General features: G+C 44.6%; 1 protein-coding gene across 2 annotated transcripts in view; it reads right to left on the bottom strand.

The window, feature by feature from the left end:
* The window catches only part of LOC126334731 (uncharacterized), a 144358-nt gene that overhangs the window by 103410 nt on the left and 22289 nt on the right, over positions 1–18659 (bottom strand). Inside the window, exons 1-2 of one of the 2 annotated variants that reach the window (XM_049997272.1) lie at positions 13504–13563; positions 5251–5342 (exon numbers count right to left, since the gene is read on the bottom strand). Coding sequence is in view for 1 of the 2 variants with exons in the window: in XM_049997271.1 (XP_049853228.1) it covers positions 13504–13665 (162 nt within the window). In the remaining variant the exon portion in view is untranslated. Of the gene's footprint in view, positions 1–5250; positions 5343–13503; positions 13666–18659 lie in introns of those variants that run through there. The other variant, XM_049997271.1, reaches the window with a different exon arrangement.

Here is an 18659-nt window from a genome sequence, read left to right as displayed (position 1 = left end):
TACTAGAAACGTAGGTTTGCCTTTCCTTAATCTAGCTTCTAAGATAAGTCGTACTCTTAGTATTGCCTCACGTGTTGCAATATTTCTACGGAATCCAAATTGATCTTCCCCGAGGTGAGATAAGCCTCTACATCCTTACATTTGTCCTCTAGCCACCCTGCTTAGCCTTTTTGCACTTCCTGTTGATATCATTTTTGAGACATTTGTATTCCTTTTTGCCTGCTTCATTTACTGCATTATTATATTTTCTCCTTTCATCAATTAAAGTCAACATTTCTTCTGTTACCCAAGGATTTCTACTAGCCCTCGTATTTTTACCTACTTGATCGTCTGCTGCCTTCACTACTTCATCCCTCACAGCTACCCATTTTTCTTCTACTGTATTTCTTTGCCCCATTCCTGTCAATTGTTCCCTTATTCTCTCCTCGAAACTCTGTACAACCTGTGGTTTAGTCAGTCTATCCAGGTCCCATCTCCTTAAATTCCCACCTTTTTGCAATTTCTTCAGTTTTAATCTACAGTTCATAACCAATAGAGTGGTCCACATCTGCCCCTGGAAACGTCTTACATTTTAAAACCTGGTTCCTAAATCTCTGTCTTACCACTATGTAATCTATCTGAAACCTGTCAGTATCTCCAGGCTTCTTCCACGTATACAACCTTCTTCTTTGATTCTTGAACCAAGAGTTAGCTATGATTAAGTTATGCTCTGTACAAAATTCTACCAGACGGCTTCCTCTTTCATTTCTTACCCCCAGTCCATATTCACCTACTACGTTTCCTTCTCTTCGTTTTTCTACTCTCGAGTTCCAGTCACCCATGACTATTAAATTTTCGTCTACCTTCACTATCTGAATAATTCCTTTTATCTCATCATACATTTCTTCAATTTCTTCGTCATCTGCAGAGCTAGTTGGCATATAAACTTGCACTACTGTAGTAGGCATGGGCTTTGTGTCTATATTGGCCACAATAAGGGGTTCACTATGCTGTTTGTAGTAGCTTACTCGCACTCCTATTTTTTATTCATTATTAAACCTACTCCTGCATTACCCCTATTTGATTTTGCATTTATAACCCTGTATTCACTTGACCAAAAGTCTTGTTCCTCCTGCCACCGAACTTCGCTAATTCCCACTATATCAAAGTTTAACCAATCCATTTCCCTTTTTAAATTTTCTAACCTACCTGCGCGATTAACGGATCTGACATTCCACGCTCCAATCTGTAGAACGCCAGTTTTCTTTCTCCTGATAACGACATCCTCCTGAGTACTTCCCGCCTGGAGATCCGAATGGGGGACTATTTTACCTCCGGAATATTTTACCCAGGAGGACGCCATCATCATTTAACCATACAGTAAAGCTGCAGGCCCTCGGGAAAAAATTATGGCTGTAGTTTCCCCTTGCTTTCAGTCATTCACAGTACCAGCACAGCAAGGCCGTTTTGGTTAGTGTTACAAGGCCAGCTCAGTCAATCATCCAGACTGTTGCCCCTGCAACTACTGAAAAGGTTGCTGCCCCTCTTCAGGAACCACACGTTTGTCTGGCCTCTCAACAGATACCCCTCTGTTGCAGTTGCACCTACAGAACGGCTATCTGTATTGCTGAAGTATGCAAGCCTCCCCACTAACGTCAAGGTCCATGGTTTATGTCAGTCTGGAGATCAAAATCACTGTACCTTAAACATTTTGGCTCTAGAAAGAAATGGAAATACTAGGGAGAATGAAACTCAGTGATAAAAATGGCCTATTATGGTACAAGGAAGAAAAATGATCCAAGAAAACTCACAGAAAATATGAGATACCAAACAAGATGCCTCGCCAATATGCTGCCGATATTGTTGCACCAGTCAGTGATATGCTACAAACATTGTATACACCCTTTTGAGTGCATGTGTTATGTTTCGAGCATGTGTTGTGGTTGGATTGGGTGTACAAATATCTGACCATATGTGTGGGATTCCAATATTTTTGGTGCCCTTGTGTGTTCTTCATTGTTCTGTGTACTTCCACCTCCAGGAATGGAATTGTGCCATTCTTCTCTACCTCGAGCATGAGCTGTATCTTCCTGTGCAATTTATTCAAATATTCTTGAAACCTGCGTAGCTCCATTTCACCATGAGGTCATATAGCAAACGTATTGTCCACATACTTGAACCAGTATCGTGGGTGTAAAGGAATGGAACAAAGTGCTGTTACTTCAAAGTTCATGAATATATCTGCTGCTAATGGTGATAATAGAGATCCCATTGCTACACCATCTGTCTGTTTGTTGTATTTTTGTTGCCATTTGAAATACACTGAAAACAAACATAGCCCAACGAGACTGCATATGACCAGCAGGACATAATCTTGTAGGATTGACGTTTTGTCTACTGGCATGTTTGTGAATAATGACATTATGCCGAGGATGACCATGATGTCCATGGGTAAAATTGTTTCTCCCTTTATGCAAAGAGTTTGGGCAGAGATCTCTGCCCAAACTGTTTGCCTTTACATGTGTCTGCTTGTGTCTGTATATGTGCAGATGGATGTGTGTGTGTGTGTGTGTGTGTGTGTGTGTGTGTGTGGTGTGTGTGTGTGTGTGTGTGAGGGTGTGAGGCGAATGTATACCTGTCCCTTTTTCCCCCTAAGGTAAATCTTCCCGCTCCTGGGATTGGAACGACTCCTTACTCTCTCCCTTAAAACCCACATCCTTTCGTCTTTCCCTCTCCTTCCCTCTTTCCTGATGAAGCAACCGTGCATTGTGAAAGCTTGAATTTTGCGTGTGTGTTTGTGTTTGTTAGTGTCTCTATCAACATACCAACGCTTTCGTTTGGCAAGTTACATCATCTTTGTTTTTAGACATATTTTTCCCATGTGGAATGTTTCCCTCTATTATATTCTTGAGTATACTAACATAGACTGAACTACTGACTCCTTTCACAAGTGCTGTTGATACAGATTTTGTTAAAAGGAAGTCAACAGGTTTCTCAAAACCTATTAATTCCAAGTGGTAATTCACAATCATTGCACCATCCTAAAATTTCATTAACTATTTGCAAATGATCCACTGTACTTTATCCATTTATAATGCTAGCTTGTTTCTTTGCCTGATTATAATCAAGGAATTATGCTATGCAGTTGGTGATGTTAGTTGTATATCAGCCACAGACAGACTATGATACGCTTCCGGCAGAACATCTTCACACTGCGAGTTGCCTACTCCTGGTTCACTGGCGTCTCTCGTCCCGAGACTATTCTAAGTACTACAAGGGCATCCTTGTTATGGACACAATACTGTATACAAAAGGTCAGCTGATGCTCCGATTGTTACAGGTGCCACCAGGGAGAACCAGGGGAGACCTGTGGCACTGCTATCGAGGAAACAAGTACTGGCCGACATCACGTGGTCATGAACATATATCCTTCTGCTGGATGCTATCTCCAGCAACAGCATTCGATTGCTCACTTAGTTCCAGGTCATAAGCTGGCTACATTCGTAGCTCATTAGTCGTAACTCGCAAAGACCAGCGTGAACACTCCGGTCTATAATGCACTGCCTCCGCACTGCTTGACAGTACTCAACACAGTGCAGCCATCATGGCGTGCCACACTACACAGACCCCATGGACACTGCTCCGCAACCACTCAGTCAGAGACTTCACTTGGAAATGGTATTGTGCCAATGACCTTTGCTTCTGTAATTCTCAAGTGATCACAAATAATTTTTCTTTCATATTACAACTAAACTTTATTGTAAACTTAGATGTGAATAAAGTGTTCTTCAGTCTGACCAGGGACACACCAGTTATTACTGCTGTGCATCACCCAACACAGTTCTTAACAATGACAATAAGGATTTTTTTTTTGACTGTGTGGATTTGAATACCATGTGTTTGTTTATTATTCTCATTATTTTTCTGAGGGTCACTGTCAGTGATGCAACAATACCACAGGGGACTGTTCATCACTGGTGCATCTGTCCATGTTGAAACTAAGACAAAGGGATAGTTTGTCAGGTATAGCAGCTATGGTAGGCCCTCCTCCTGAGGTTGGCGTTGCGTGGACACCTGTTGATGATGAGATTCAAGTCCACACACTGCAGCTCCTGGGGTCATCAGCTGTCGTTGTCCTGCCCAGCCAACATGTCCCTCCCTTCAGCTGCACCCGAAGCTACCCTGCAACTTCACATCATTGTCACTATAGGATGCATCATCCAGCTCCTCTGATGCCCCTGCCTTCTTGCTGCAAGTGTCCTCAGCCCCACACTCGCCAACCACTCACTATCCCCTCTGATCACAAGCTCGATGTTCCACCTTCACCACAGGAGTAGCCAAGGCAGACTCCCTCATGAGAGTGGTGCACCACGTCTTCCAGCCGAAGTCATTGGTTACCTTCCTAGTCGCCATGCCCGATGTTGAATCTACAATGCTGAAGCAGTGGCTGGCTCTCTGCACCCAGCACCACGACTCAACTGTCGCCCAGCCACTGCCCTTTCCCGGAAATGCCTGATGCTGCTTGTTTCCTGTGTTTCTGCCTTGGTGCAGGCGTGTCCAGCCTCCTTTTTCAGGCACTTCACTTTCACTGCTGCTGAGCTTACGGTCTGCAGTTCTAGTGCCGTCCCCTGGCTCCACTACTGCTAAGTCCATACTGCCGTTCCGTAGTTGAGCCCAACACTACCGACCACTACACACTGCTGCTCAGAGCCAACACAGCCATGGTCAAACTCTTTCTTCCAAGGGCAGCACACCATTACGTGCCTCTGATTCTGTGCAACACACATCTTTCTCTGTGGTGTAGATTTTTTTCCCACGTTCCTGCGCATACTGCGGAGATGCCCTTCCCACTACCCACTGATATCTCTCACACCAATATACACCGTTGCTTTGAACCAACCCAGCCATGGTCGAACTCTTTCTTTCAAGGACAGTACACCATTATGTGCCTCTGATTCTGTGTAACACATATCCTTCTCTGTGGTGTCGATTTTTTCCACGTTCCTGCACATACTGCGGAGATGCCATTCCCATCACCCACTTATATCTCTCCATCTAGATGTTCCTGTACTCTTGGCATTGGCCTTCCTGCCATCTCTGGCCTCCCTTCAGTTCGCGTTTCTCAGGTGCCCTTTGGTTTCTTTTTGTGGCAGTTCTCCAATCTCCAGCCTATATTCGTGCACTCCTTATGTGTCCCTTCCTGCTTCTGCACTGCTCTTTCCCTATGCACTCTCAATGGCAGCTGTTGTTCACAGATTTGTTAGCACTCACCAACAATGTGTCTGTCATCAGCATCACTGCGCTCCTGACATCGCATTGGTTGAGCCCAGACTCCCAGAGCCTTCACCAGCTCCACCCCCGTTCTGTGGACAATAATTCCATTGTCTAATTATTTTCTTCTGGAAAGATGTGTTCAAGACAAACATAATGCTTTCTTTGTAAATTCTTACCCCTATCAATTCTGATAACAAACCCAAAGTTCCTCACGGAAGAATCAATCTTTATGTTTCGTCCCATATTTGCATTCAAAATTTCCATTATTTTTGTTCAATAAGATCTGCTGGCATTTATCAGTTTTCATACATTTTCATGGAGATCTCACATTCTCATCAAAATGTGTGCATAAACTTGATTTATTTCCTTGTAATATCTTTTGTTTATTTTAGAAAAAAGTGTAGCTACTCTGAAATTCATTCAACAGCTGTGTTACAAAAACAAGTTTCTCATTTACAATAAACTCTACACCTGGGTTTCCACCTTACTATGTTCCACTACAATAAAACTATATCCAATTTTTAATTATACTTGCTCTTTATTGTCATCATCTTCTGATAATCCTGAACGATGTTGTTCAGTCCTTTTCCAACTTCACTAGCCTACCTTCAGCTTCTAGGGTCAGCAATTTATTGTTCCCAAATAAAAGCAGTCTATTTTATTTAAAAAAAAGTCATCTTTCTTGCCTAGGATGCTGGTCGAAGTAACAGTGCACAGAGTGCTAACACGCATTCCTTCAATTTGTTTTTGGTCTCTGTGGACCCATGATGGAGGATAACACCAGAAAAAAGTACTAAAAACTAGCCTAATTTTGTCTGATTTACATTTCTCCTGTTCACTAATATTTCAATGGTACAGTTCTTTCAACTGTCTTCACTCTATTATTCTTTACATCAGTTATAGTATTGAGGTAGCGATCACTGATAGACTTACACTGGCGAACAAAAAAAGTGAAGTACCCAGATATATGGTGGATGTTGATGTAACTTTGTACACATACATACCTTCAGTAGACATGTAAATGATGAAAGTTGCAATTCTCTGTAATAGGCAGAATGCCCACCAGAGTGCGTTAATGTTGTTTGTGTTTAGTATTGTTACCATGCCTGGTAGAGTACATAGGGGGCATCAGATGTTGAGTGATCACTCTGACAGACACAGAAATCTTGCATATTCATGTAAGACAATGTTGTCAGTTTATATCAGCAGTGAGCTGCATCTGTCCGGTGAGAGTCTGATGTCTCTGCCATGTAGAGTTATCTACCTGTTGCCTGAAAATGTCTCTCCTCCAGCGACTGTTTATCCATACAAGGTGGGCCTCATATGTCACGACACTGCGTTGTATACAAACATTACATTCATACACCAATCAAACAGTACATTCATACACCAATCGTTCCATGCTCCACCAGGGAGCAGCAGCTATGCCTCCAAGCAGCACATGCACCAAGAAACTGGTGACACTGCTATCAAAGAACAAGCACCATCCACACATCATGTTGAAGCACACATACTTCTGCCTGCTGGGCAGGCACAGCCTCCAGTTACCCATATTATCAAATTTTTCTGACAGTATCTGTGTGTCACAATTTTATCTTCAGTTCAAGTGTTGTTGGCAAAGGAATTCTCTTAGCTGACATTTTTGATCTGTATGTTTTCAGTTGTTAATTCATCTTAGTATTTCTGTGACAGTTCAAGTTCCAGCACTGGCAGTGTATTTTTGCCTGCAGTTTAAATGTCCTCTCACATTATCATGTCTGTCCCATTAGTGAAGCTGTCTTCATCTCACATCAGTCACAGGAGCAGCAAATTCAGAAACTGCTGCAAGGTATAATGCAGCTCACTCAGATTTTATCTGCAACAGCGATGTCTCAACATGCTTCTCCAATTTCTGCATCAATGTCGGGTGTTTGAAGGCCATGAGGAGGACTGGGTCATTGTACCGTCAACAGTCGGAGATACACCTTACAGCCTACAGCATATCCAATTCACAGCACAGTGGTCACTTTCTTCCAAGTGCAGGTGCAGAAGTATCTTGTTTCTATTGTCAGTTTTTCCCCTCTTAATGGGGGAGCAGTTAAACGTGCATTTTGGCTGTAGTAACAGTCGCCTCCAGGTGCGGCATATGTGCACTTTGTTTTGTGCTCTTTGCTACCACTCTTCCCACAGTGATCCAGTGTGCATTTTCACAAACAGGATAGGCCAAACAGAATTTTCTTGTGTGGTTCGCTGGGCCATCTTCTGTCAGGTTGTTTGCAATGTTACTGTACTGTATGGCATGTGGTTCAGCGCGCACAGAGTTTCATTGCAGCAGTCCTGCAACTCACTGCCCTTGCCAGTGGACACCGATTCTCTCTTAGACGGCACAGACCCTGTTTCGGCCGACCCACTTCTCAGCATTAAGCCTGTTGGTGCTGGTCCTATTCCAGCCAGCCTGCCTGCCTGCTGTCCCTGCCCCGGTGGTGCCAATACCAGCTGACTTATCAGCATGTTCATAAATGGACCTGCCACATGCACTTCTGTTGCTGCTGCCAGCCCTGCCACCGGTCTCACCATCCAAGCTGGTGTCACCAATCCCTCCGTGTGTTTCCCTGGGCTGTGTGCTGCATTTTCTTGGAAGTTTTACTGCAAGCCTCACCAATGCCCGTGATGTTCAGTCACTTTTCCCCTATATGGACATGGCACGCTTGTTCTGTTGGGCTCATTTTCTTGTGTTACTTAGTGGTATTTTCATACAAATGGTGCTGAGCTTTTTGTTGTTTTGCAATGTTTGTGTACTTTTTCTATTCATGTGTATCGGATGTCACAGGTCCTACACCCCGTGCTCAGCAGTCTTGTTCATTGTGTCTTGTACTTTATCTCAATCCAACGATTTTTGTTATGTATATTGCCTTTTCTTCTGTTCAGTTCTATGTACTTGAATATCAACTGTTTATTCGTTATTCTGTAGTGTTTCTGGAGGTCACTACCAGTGGTGAAACAATGTCAAGGCGGACGGTTCATCACTGGTGCCTGACTGCTTGGGAAAACAATGACAAGGAGACAGTTTGCCACTGATACCTGCTATCACTCACTTGATTGACTGGGATGGTGCAGCACCACCTCATCAGGCTCCAGCACCTCATTCGGCCCCTGTGCCTTCACTGTTCATGTACACACACTGCATCTCAAAGGGCCTTCAACAGTGTCATCCCGCTCAGCCATTCAAGCCCTCTTTCACTGTGCTCGAAACTGCTTTGCCCCTTTGCCACAAGGCCGCAACCTTGGCTGGCCTCCTTGCAGATGGCTACACCATCTCCTTCATAAAGGGGAAGCGGTGTTGTATAAAGGCCGTAAGCCACATACGTCTGCTTCCAGTCCAAAGTTGCCTATCCATTGCCGCAAGTCTCTCTCCTCTGGTGACTGGTTATTCATACAAGACAGCATCACATGTCATGACAATGCGCTGTACACAAACAGTATGTTTATATGCCATTTGTTCCAGGCTCAACCAGCTATGCTTCTGAGCAGGGTGTGCAACAGGACATGTGTAGCACTGCTGTCGGAGAACAAACACGGTGGCACTGCTGTCGAAGAACAAACAACATCTGCCCATCATGTGGATGCAAACATAGTTCCACCTGCTGGGTACATAAGGCCAGGCACAGCCTCCTGCAGGCCAACTGCTATTCTAGTTCCAGTTTCAGTTTCCATTCCAGTACAATGGATTTCAGTTGCTCTAACAGTACTGGGCAAGGAGCCAGCTACACTCATTGTCCACTTAACAAAACTTGCCGAAACACACCAGGATGCTCTGCTATGCTTCATACCATTGTCATGCCTACACCTCTCCATGTGGCACAGTTCCTCTTAGATGTAACCCTACAGCCGTGTGGAATGACACTTCCTGCAGATCTGATATCATGCCAGTAAACTCTATATTCGCTACTTCAAGCGATCCCTAAAGATCTTTCCATTGTTGTTTTTTGGGACAAATTGTCATTGTGAACTTGTGCAGCTAAAAAGTGTTTTGCATTGCAACTGCAACTTGAGAATCAACTTTTAACATAGCAAACAACCAACTTATGAAGTGCACGATGGCAAATTATCAGCATCTGATAGTTTGAAAGGGATCTCACCGTGGGTCTCCACTTGACCAGCTGGTTAAATCATATAATATACATATTTATGGGGCAATCGGATGTGAAAGTGGTCCAATATTAGACTGCATGAGAACATGTAGGCAGGCATACTAATCATCAAGTTTCCATTCAACTACATCTGATGACCACAAGGGAGTTCAGTACTGTGTAGCAAGCACATCACAACCCCTTCCCATCTGTGGCTGCCATCCAAGAACAAGTTAAGGACTACCTCAACATTCTATATCATCCTGTTCCATTGGTCAAAGACTAGCTGCAGCCAAACTAGAGAATTTCCTTCCACTTTGTAGGCTACTTACGCCACGAAACACCTAACCTAACCTAACCTAACCTAACCTAACCTAACCTAACCTACACTTTGTAGGCTACTTACGCCACGAAACAGACAGCTTTTCCTACCCCCAACTCTCTGAGCATCTACTCTTACCCCGTCCCCCCTCTCCATCCACCTCTTCCTCTCCATCTCCTCCTTGCCTTTCCTTACTGCCCCCCCCCCCCCCCTCCCTCCGTTCATCCCCTCCTCTATCTGTCTCAACCTTCGGCCAGATGTGCCCATCCACAGTTGTAGCCCCTGCAAAACAGGTTGATGAAGCATGCCAATACTACTACCAGAACATGCCTGTCATGCAGGTCAACCTACACATCAGGGGATTGAAAACCGTTTCTTGCTTGACGTGTAGGCTACCCTGCAAAGCAAACCCAATATTACTCCCACACAACATGCCTGTTGTGGAGGACAGCCTCCAGGGAGTCAACTGCTGAAAAACAGGTTTTTTTCCCATATCTCTGCTCCTATGAGAGCTGTGAGGTTATAACTTCCAGAGTGATGATACCTGTTTTCTAAGCTAACTAATTTGGTTGAAATCAATCAAGGGGTTTAGAAGGAGATGCCCCCTCCCCCCCACCCACACACACACCTTAGCATTTCCCCATGCTTTCACCTGCCACATAGAGCGCACATCTCTTGTGCCATCTCCTCCTCTGCCCTCTCTCAGCTCATTACCTTCTCACCACCTTGTCTGTCCATCTCCTCCTCCTACATCTCAGCCTATCTACTCTTCCCCACTATCTTTCTGTCCATCTGCTCCTCCCCCTTCCTCTCTGTGCATCTCCTCCTGTCTCCTCTCCCACTGTCCATCTGTCCATTCCCTCCTGTCCCCCTCTCTCCCAATCCCTCCGCCCCGCCCCTCCTCTCTCCATGTCCTCATCTATCCACTATCCATCTCAGCTTTCACCCATGCATGTCCATCCACACGCGTAGCCCCTGCAAAAGAGGTCGATAAAGAAAGCTGACACTACTTCCACAACATGCCTCTCATGCAGCACCGCCTGTATGCCAAGGGCTTGGAAACCCTTTTTTTCCCGTGATATTTAGGCTCCCATGCCAAGCAGGCTGCTAAAGCAGGCCAATGCAACATGCATTTTGCGCTGGGCAGCCTACCCATTGAGGGCTGGCGAACTGTCTCTTGCCCCTGACAAGTAGGCAGTCCTGCAACGCATTTGAATAAGGTGGGTCGATACTATTACCTGACCTGCTCTGCAGACAATCAGAGGCAAGAAACAGTTTTCCATCTTCAGATGATTAGGCTTCCATACATAACAACTGTGCTGTTGCAATAGCGTCAGCTTGCTTTTTTGACCTGATTTGCACAGGCTACATGTGAGGAAGCACATAGCTGGTGGAAAATTAAGATGCATAGAGGAGTGGGTGGACAGAGAAGGATGCAGGAGTGTGTGTGTGGTGTGTGTGTGTGTGTGTGTGTGTGTGTGTGTGCGTGATTAAAGTTAAACTTTCAAACCACTATAGAAATAACACCACTGGTCAGAATGATGTCAAACTGCAATGGAATATTATCAGCAAAGGGGGAAATAGTATGGGAGAAAAAAAAAAAAAAAACAATAGATGGCACTGTAAGCATATTCATTTAATAGTGGTCGACTACAAATGAAAAATGAACCAAACAACAGTGCCTAAAGTGTATGAAGATGTTAAAAGCAAACTGTACTACTCAGTGTGCATGGGTGTACAGGTGTGACACTGTCAGTTATGTAAGCCCATCCACCAAGGTAACGTCATATCACATCGGATGGGAAAAATTGGTTTTTAATTGTCCTGAGGCCAAAAATCACATAAAAAAGCATCTCTCACATCAGTTTTTTTAATTGTCCTGAGACCAAAAAGCACATGAAAAGCATCAATCACATTGGTTTTTGATTGTCCTCAGGCCAAAAACTGCATAAAAAGCATCCATCAACATCAAATCGGATTATTAATTTCTGTGTGACTGTCACAAAACATGTTCAATATGCTGTCCACTGTTTTCTGCAACAAGTTGAAATTGAGAAATAGTATGTTCCACAACTGGGCAAAGTGTTGCCGCAGTCGCGTTCAGAATGTGTTGCACAATGCGTGCCTTCAATGCAGCCAAGTCTGCAATCAGAACACTGAACACAACATCTTCCAGATAGCCCCATAGCCAGAAGTCACATGGATTAAGATCTAGTGATCAGGATAGCCAGGCTGCAGGGAAATGGTGGTTGATAATTCTAGCATTTCAGAATTGATGCTTCAGTAGCTGCTTAAATCGATTTGCAATGTGCGGAGGTGCGCCATCTTGCATAAAAATGATCCCATCCACGCATCCACGCTGTTGGAGAGCTGGAGTGATTTAGTTGCACATAAGACACTCATAGCGCTGACCAGGACCAGAAGCCCCTGTCTCTTCGAAAAAATATGGCCCCTTGATAAATGATGCCTTAAACCTGCACCACACAGTGCCCTTTTCAGGATGAAGTGGTATTGGTTGATCTGTGTATGGATATTCCGTTGCCCATATTTGACAAATCTGTGTACTGACATATTCTGTCAGATGGAAGTGGGATTCGTCTGTCCACAAAATCTTCCACGGTCAATCATTGTTCACTTTCATGCGGGCAAGGAATTCTAAAGCAAAGGTCTCTTTTGCTTGCTCGTGCGCATGGGTAATTTTGAATGGATAGCAAAAAAGGATGTTTTGTAGGATTTTACTCACCGTGCTGACAGGTATGTCCAATGTTTGGGCAATTCTCCGTGCACTACACATTTGCACACCACCACTTGTCTCCTCCTGCATTGCTGTGACCACTGCTTCCACTGACATCAAATCAATTCGTTTCCTCCCTCTACCAGGTTGCACACCAAAAGAACCCGTGTTTTCGAATTTCTGAATCATTTTCTCCAAATGCACAGCAGTCATCGGACCAACACCTTTTTTCAAACCCTTCAGTGTATGGAACTTCTTAAGAGTGATGTGTGTACATTCATCATTACACACACACACACACATGGTCGCAAGCTCACTACTTACATGCAATGGATGTTAAGCATTAAAGTAGTTGCTAGAGTGTTACTATTTATTCCAACATCAAAATTGGTCAAGTGCTACATGATGCAATCAAATACTGCAGAGGTTATACATTTAAAAGTATTTTTTTATGGTTTCTGTTATTTATATCAAGTCTGGTGAGAATGGTATACAAGGCACAATCCATAGTAATGTTACAGTGTTTTCAAAGTTTTACCAAGTGAGTTGGCATGGTGGTTAGCATGCTGAACTCACATTCGGGAGGATGATGTTTCAAACCCACATCCAGCCATCCTGATTTAGGTTTTAATGATTTCCCAAAATTGCTTCACGCAAATTCTGGTATGGTTCCTTTCAAAGGGCACGGGCGACTTCCTTGCCCCTTCCTTACCTAATCCGATGGGACCAATGACATTACTGTTTGGTCCTCTCCCCCAAACAAATCAACCAATGAAAGTTTTATGTACTATGTCAAAAACTGTTTGGGTATGAAAGTATACGAAATTATATCTCACAAAATAGATCCTTAGGAAATGTCCAGAAACATTCATCTTACTTTATTTAATCACTCCTTATACTGCATGGAATAGTGTCATTAATGAGCAAGACTGTGCACCAACATTTTTGTGTCAGTGTATTGAGTGTATGTCAAATTCACTGTAATGAAACAACAAAGCTTAATCTTAATTATAGAGAGACTACAAAAGTCACAACCAGTATAAATCAATTATAGGATAAAAAATCTTTTATCTGTTGTTACTTACACACGTTCCACTCTCTCTTCTTTCAATAATGCATGTCTTTCATCCCGTGCACCCTCCAACAGCTTCCGTTCCACCCATGAACCACTGGGTGCAAACTCCTTTTTCCCCTTTACTGGAAGAGTTCTCTCCAGACGTACACGGTATCGTTCCAATTCAGTTGCCCTGAAAATGTCAAAATTTAAGATAATTTTTTGCATTGTTCTTCATTTCACTAGTGCACAGAATGGTAGAGGAGATGACAAGCAATGTTTCAAAGGAAAGTGGAAAGACATCCAGGGTCATGAATGTTAGCTGCAAAAGACAAGCAACAGGCTTACACCATGTGAAACACAGAAGGGATTTTTCTCCAAAAAGAAGAGGACCAAAAGCTAATTTATCTTCGAAGAGACTGGCAGTACCCTTTCAGATGGTATTCTACACACATTACATTGTGTGTGTGTGTGTGTGTGTGTGTGTGTGTGTGTGTGTGTGTATGTGTGTGCGCGCGCGCATGCTTGAGAGAGGAGGGGGGGGGGGGGGGGAGGGGGGGCGAGGAGGTGAAGATGATGATTAAACAACTGACATTGAGCAAGCTCGTACACTGACATTGCCCTCGAGCAATTGATTGCTTTTGAAATATTTCTATACTTAATTTCTTCCTCATAATGTTTCTTTTAATGAAGAATATCCACAATCGCTCCATCTAAGGATGTTACTGCCTCTTTTTTTTGGGGGGGTGGGGGGGGGGGGGGGTTGAAGTGAGAACTCTCTCTAACCAGCCATCAGCAACATTGAAAAGATCAAAGAGTGTAGGTCCATAAGTACACTATAAAAATAATTAAACAAATATTATGGGACACAAATCAGCAGATGTGATGCACATGTACAGACAAACAAATCATTATATTTCCAAAAAAAATTGTATGATTTATTCATGAGAAGTAGCTTCACAAACTGAACAAGACAATAATGCACTTGTCCATGGGACTCATCACAGAAGACAATTTTATTCCCGTCAATGAGACTCCTGTACAAAGATGAGTCTGGAGATATACTTGAACGGCAGTGGGATACCAGTCTGATTGCCACCTCCCATATGGCACTTCTTGTAGACAAACAAATACATATAGCAGCAATCCCTGAAAATATAGATCAGTTCTACATAGAATCGTAAGTATATCTTTGGACAGTACTGATAACGAACTTTGTCTTGCAATTACCAGTAAACATTTGGCCGTGAAATCTCTCTGCTGCTCTTTTCTCTGGCAGATTCAGTATTTCCTTCAGAAATTTTTCATAGAGGAATAAATTTTCTGATAAATATGGGAAAATGGACACCACTGTGAAGTGCATTTGTTGGTTGGTTTAAATAGGGGGGGGGGGGGGGGGGGGGGGTGGAGGGAAAGGACCAAACTGCGAGGTCATAAGTCCCTTGTTCACGGTAAAATAATTACACAAGGGAAAGAAGAAAAGAAAGAAGACATACAGCATGCAGCACAATAACAGGAGAAAGGAAGAGCCAGAAGAATGACAGAAGGACAACCAACATTACCTTGGACAGAAACAGGAAAAGAAAACCACAGAGAGAAGAAAGAAACAGGTAGAAGGGATAAAAATAAGAGAGAAGATGACCATGGCTGGCCGACCATGAGAATAAAAAGGGAAAGCCAGACACTCTCGACACATTAAAACATCCAGCCTAAAAGCATTAGAGTGGAGAGCACAAAGGGACAATGGCATGTGCTAAAACTTATACAGAATGATAATACCCACCGTCATATATGTCACCCAAGCATGGCCAATGCAAAGCTAGAAGAGAAACACAGAGTCCCTGCAAGAGGCCTGCACAGAAGACTGCCACACATTCATAGTCTCCTTAATGGCATGCACTTTGTTGTGTATGCTGAGATTATGCCATTTCCTCTCCCAAAGCTGAAAAACCTTGTTGCATAGTACTGAATGCATGTCAGTTGCAGTGGTTTCCGCGTAGCCTGTTTGGCCAGCCTGTCAGCAAGTTCGTTGCCTGGGATTCCAACGTGACCTGGGGTCCTGACAAACACCACTGAACAACTGGACCATTCCAGGGCATATATAGACTCCTGGATGGTCACTACCAAAGGATGATGAGGGTAGCACTGGTCGATACCTTTTCGGCTGATCAAGGAGTCAGTACACAGAAGAAATGACTCCCCAGGGCATGAATGGATGTGCTCAAGAGCACTAGATAAAGTCACCAGCTTGGGGCAGTGAAAACACTGCAGCCATCGGGCAAGGAAAGCTGTTCAATATGTCCTCCATGGACATATGCGAAGCCGACAGGAGCATCATCCATCGAGCTGTCAGTGTAAACCACTTCATGGCCATGGGAAATGTCAAGAATCAAGAGGAAGTGGCAACGGAGAGCCGCAGAGTTAACTGAGTCCTTAGGGTCATGTGAAAGGTCCAGGTGAAGCCACAGCCTAGGTTTACACCATGGAAGTGTACATGAATGGACCTCAAGTATAGGTGGTAAACGCAAGGACTCCAGTTTCGAAAGAAGGGATTGGTCAAAAATTGCAATTGGAAGCTCTGACCTGGGCTACCGATGCGAAAGATAAACCGCTGTGGGTGAGAAAAGGAGACGGCGAGTCAGATGCGCAGTAGAACTACGAACGTGTGCAGCATAACTGGCCAGCAGATATGCATGCGTAATCTGCAATGGAGGGACTCCGGGCTCCACAAGGACACTGGTCACCGGACTCGTCCTAAAAGCTCCTGTCACTAGGCGAATGACGCAGTGGTGCACTGGGTTAAGTAAACGCAATGCTGAGGGTGCTACCAAACCATAAACCGGGCTCCCATACTCAAGGCGGGATTGAACAAGGGCTCTGTAGAGATGCAGCAGCGTAAAGCGATCTGCACCCCTGTTGGTGTTGCTCACGCAGCAGAGGTGCTGCCAACACTTCTGCTTAAGCTGATGAAGGAAAGGAAGCCAAGTCAATCGGGCATTGAAAACCAGTCCTAAGAATTGATATGTCTCCACTACAGTGAGTGGATCATCATCAAGGCAAAGCTCTGGTTCTGGATTAACGGTACGACACCAACAGAAGTGCATAACACATGACTTTGATGCCGAAAAATTGGAAACTGTGGGCTAGAGCCCATGACTGCGCCTTGTGGATGGCTCCCTGTAGGCGCCACTCAGCAACACCAGTACTGGTGGTGCAGTACAAAATGCAGAAGTCGTCTGCATACAAAGAAGGTGAGACGGACAGCCCTACAGCTGCTGCTAGACTATTAATGGCTGCTAAAAATAGAGAGGCACTCAATACAGAGCCTTGGGGGACCCCATTCTCATGGATATGGGAGGAACTATTGGAGGTGCCAACTTGGACACAGAAAGCATGAAGCGACAGGAAATTTTGAATAAAAATTGGCTGCGGACCTCAGAGACCCCACTCGTATAACGTGGCGAGGATATGATGTCACCAGGTAGTGTCATACGCTTTTCATAAACCAAAAAAAGACGGCAACCAGGTGTTGCTGTATGGAAAAGGCTGTTCGGGTGGCAGACACTATGGACATGAGATTATTGGTAGTAGAGCAAACCTGGCAGAAGCCACCACCATGACATTGAGCCAGTAGACCATGTGACTCCAGGACCCGACCCAACCCAACCCAACCACCGACACACCATACGTTCCAGCAGCTTACAAAGAACGTTGGTGAGGCTGATGGACCAATAGCTATCCACATCAAGTGGGTTTTTACCGGGTTTGTGCACCGGAATGATGGTGCCCTCCCACCATTGCAATAGAAAGACGCCATTGCACCAGATCCGGTTGAAGATGACGAGGATATGTAATTGTAGTCAGATGAGAGATGCTTAATCATCTGACTGTGGATCCGATCTGGCCCAGGAGCTGCGTTGGGACAATGTGCAAGACAATGAGGAGCTCCCACTCTGTAAATGGGACATTATAGGATTCACTGTGGCATGTAGTGAATGAGAGGACTTTCCCTTCCAGCCACTGTCTGAGAGTGCGAAAGGGTGGGGGGTAATTCTCTGATGCAGAGGCTTGAGCATTGTGCTCAGCAAAGTGTTTGGCAATTGTGTTTGCGCCGGTAGATAACACGCCATTTACGTTAACACCGGGAACACCTGTTGGGGGTCTGGTACCCAAAAACACATTTGATCTTTGCCCAAACTTGGGAAGGTGACATATAACACCCAATGGTCAAGACATATCTCTCCCAACACTCCTGCTTCTGTCGTTTGACAAGCTGGTGAACACAGGCACAGAGCTGTTTAAAGGCTATGAGGTGCTCCAGGGAAGGGTGCTACTTATGCCGCTGTAGAGCTCGCCGATGCTCCTTAATTGCTTCAACGACATCCGGCAACCACCAAGGGACTGCCTTTCGCTGAGGGCACCCTGGAGAGTGAGGGATGGTGTTTTCTGCCATAGAAACGATTGTTTTAGTCACCTGCTCAATCATCACATCGATGTTACTGTGTGGGAGAGATTCATCGGTGACAGCAGAGGTGAAAGTTTTCCAGTCTGCCTTGTTTAAAGCCCATCTGGGTAGGCGTCCATGGGCCTGACACACAGGCAGTGACAGTAAGATGGGGAAGCGGTCACTACTACACAGGTCGTCATGTGCTCTCCAATGTTTAGGTGGGAGAAGTCCTGAGCCGCAAATTGATAAATCAATGACCGAGTAACTACCATGAGCCACACTTAAATGTGTCGCGGCCCAGGTATTTAAGAGGCAGAGGTCGAACTGAGACAGTAAAGTTTCAACATCTCTGCCTCGGCCAGTAAGCACAGCGCCACCCCACAAGGGGTTATGGGCATTAAAATCTCCCAAAAGTGGGAAGGTTTAGGGAGTTGATCAATCAGAGCAGTTAACATTCAGGGATACTGCACCATCTGCAGGAAGATATACTTTGCAGACAGTTATTTCCTGCGTAATCCTTATTCTGACAGCCACCGCTTCAAGAGAGGTTTGAAGGGGCACAGTTTCACTACAGACTGAGTTTAGGACATAAACACAAACCCCACCAGACACTCGATTATAGTCGCTTATAGCCACGGAGGGGAGGGTCTGCATTGCCGGGAACCAAGTTTCCTGGAGCGCACTGAAGAAAGCATGTGTAAAGCTTAACAGTTGTAGCTCAACCAGGCGGTGGAAGAAAC

This window comes from Schistocerca gregaria, chromosome 2, assembly GCF_023897955.1.
Source record: "Schistocerca gregaria isolate iqSchGreg1 chromosome 2, iqSchGreg1.2, whole genome shotgun sequence".
Lineage (NCBI taxonomy): Eukaryota > Metazoa > Arthropoda > Insecta > Orthoptera > Acrididae > Schistocerca > Schistocerca gregaria.
This window is presented reverse-complemented; position numbering and strand designations above follow the sequence as displayed.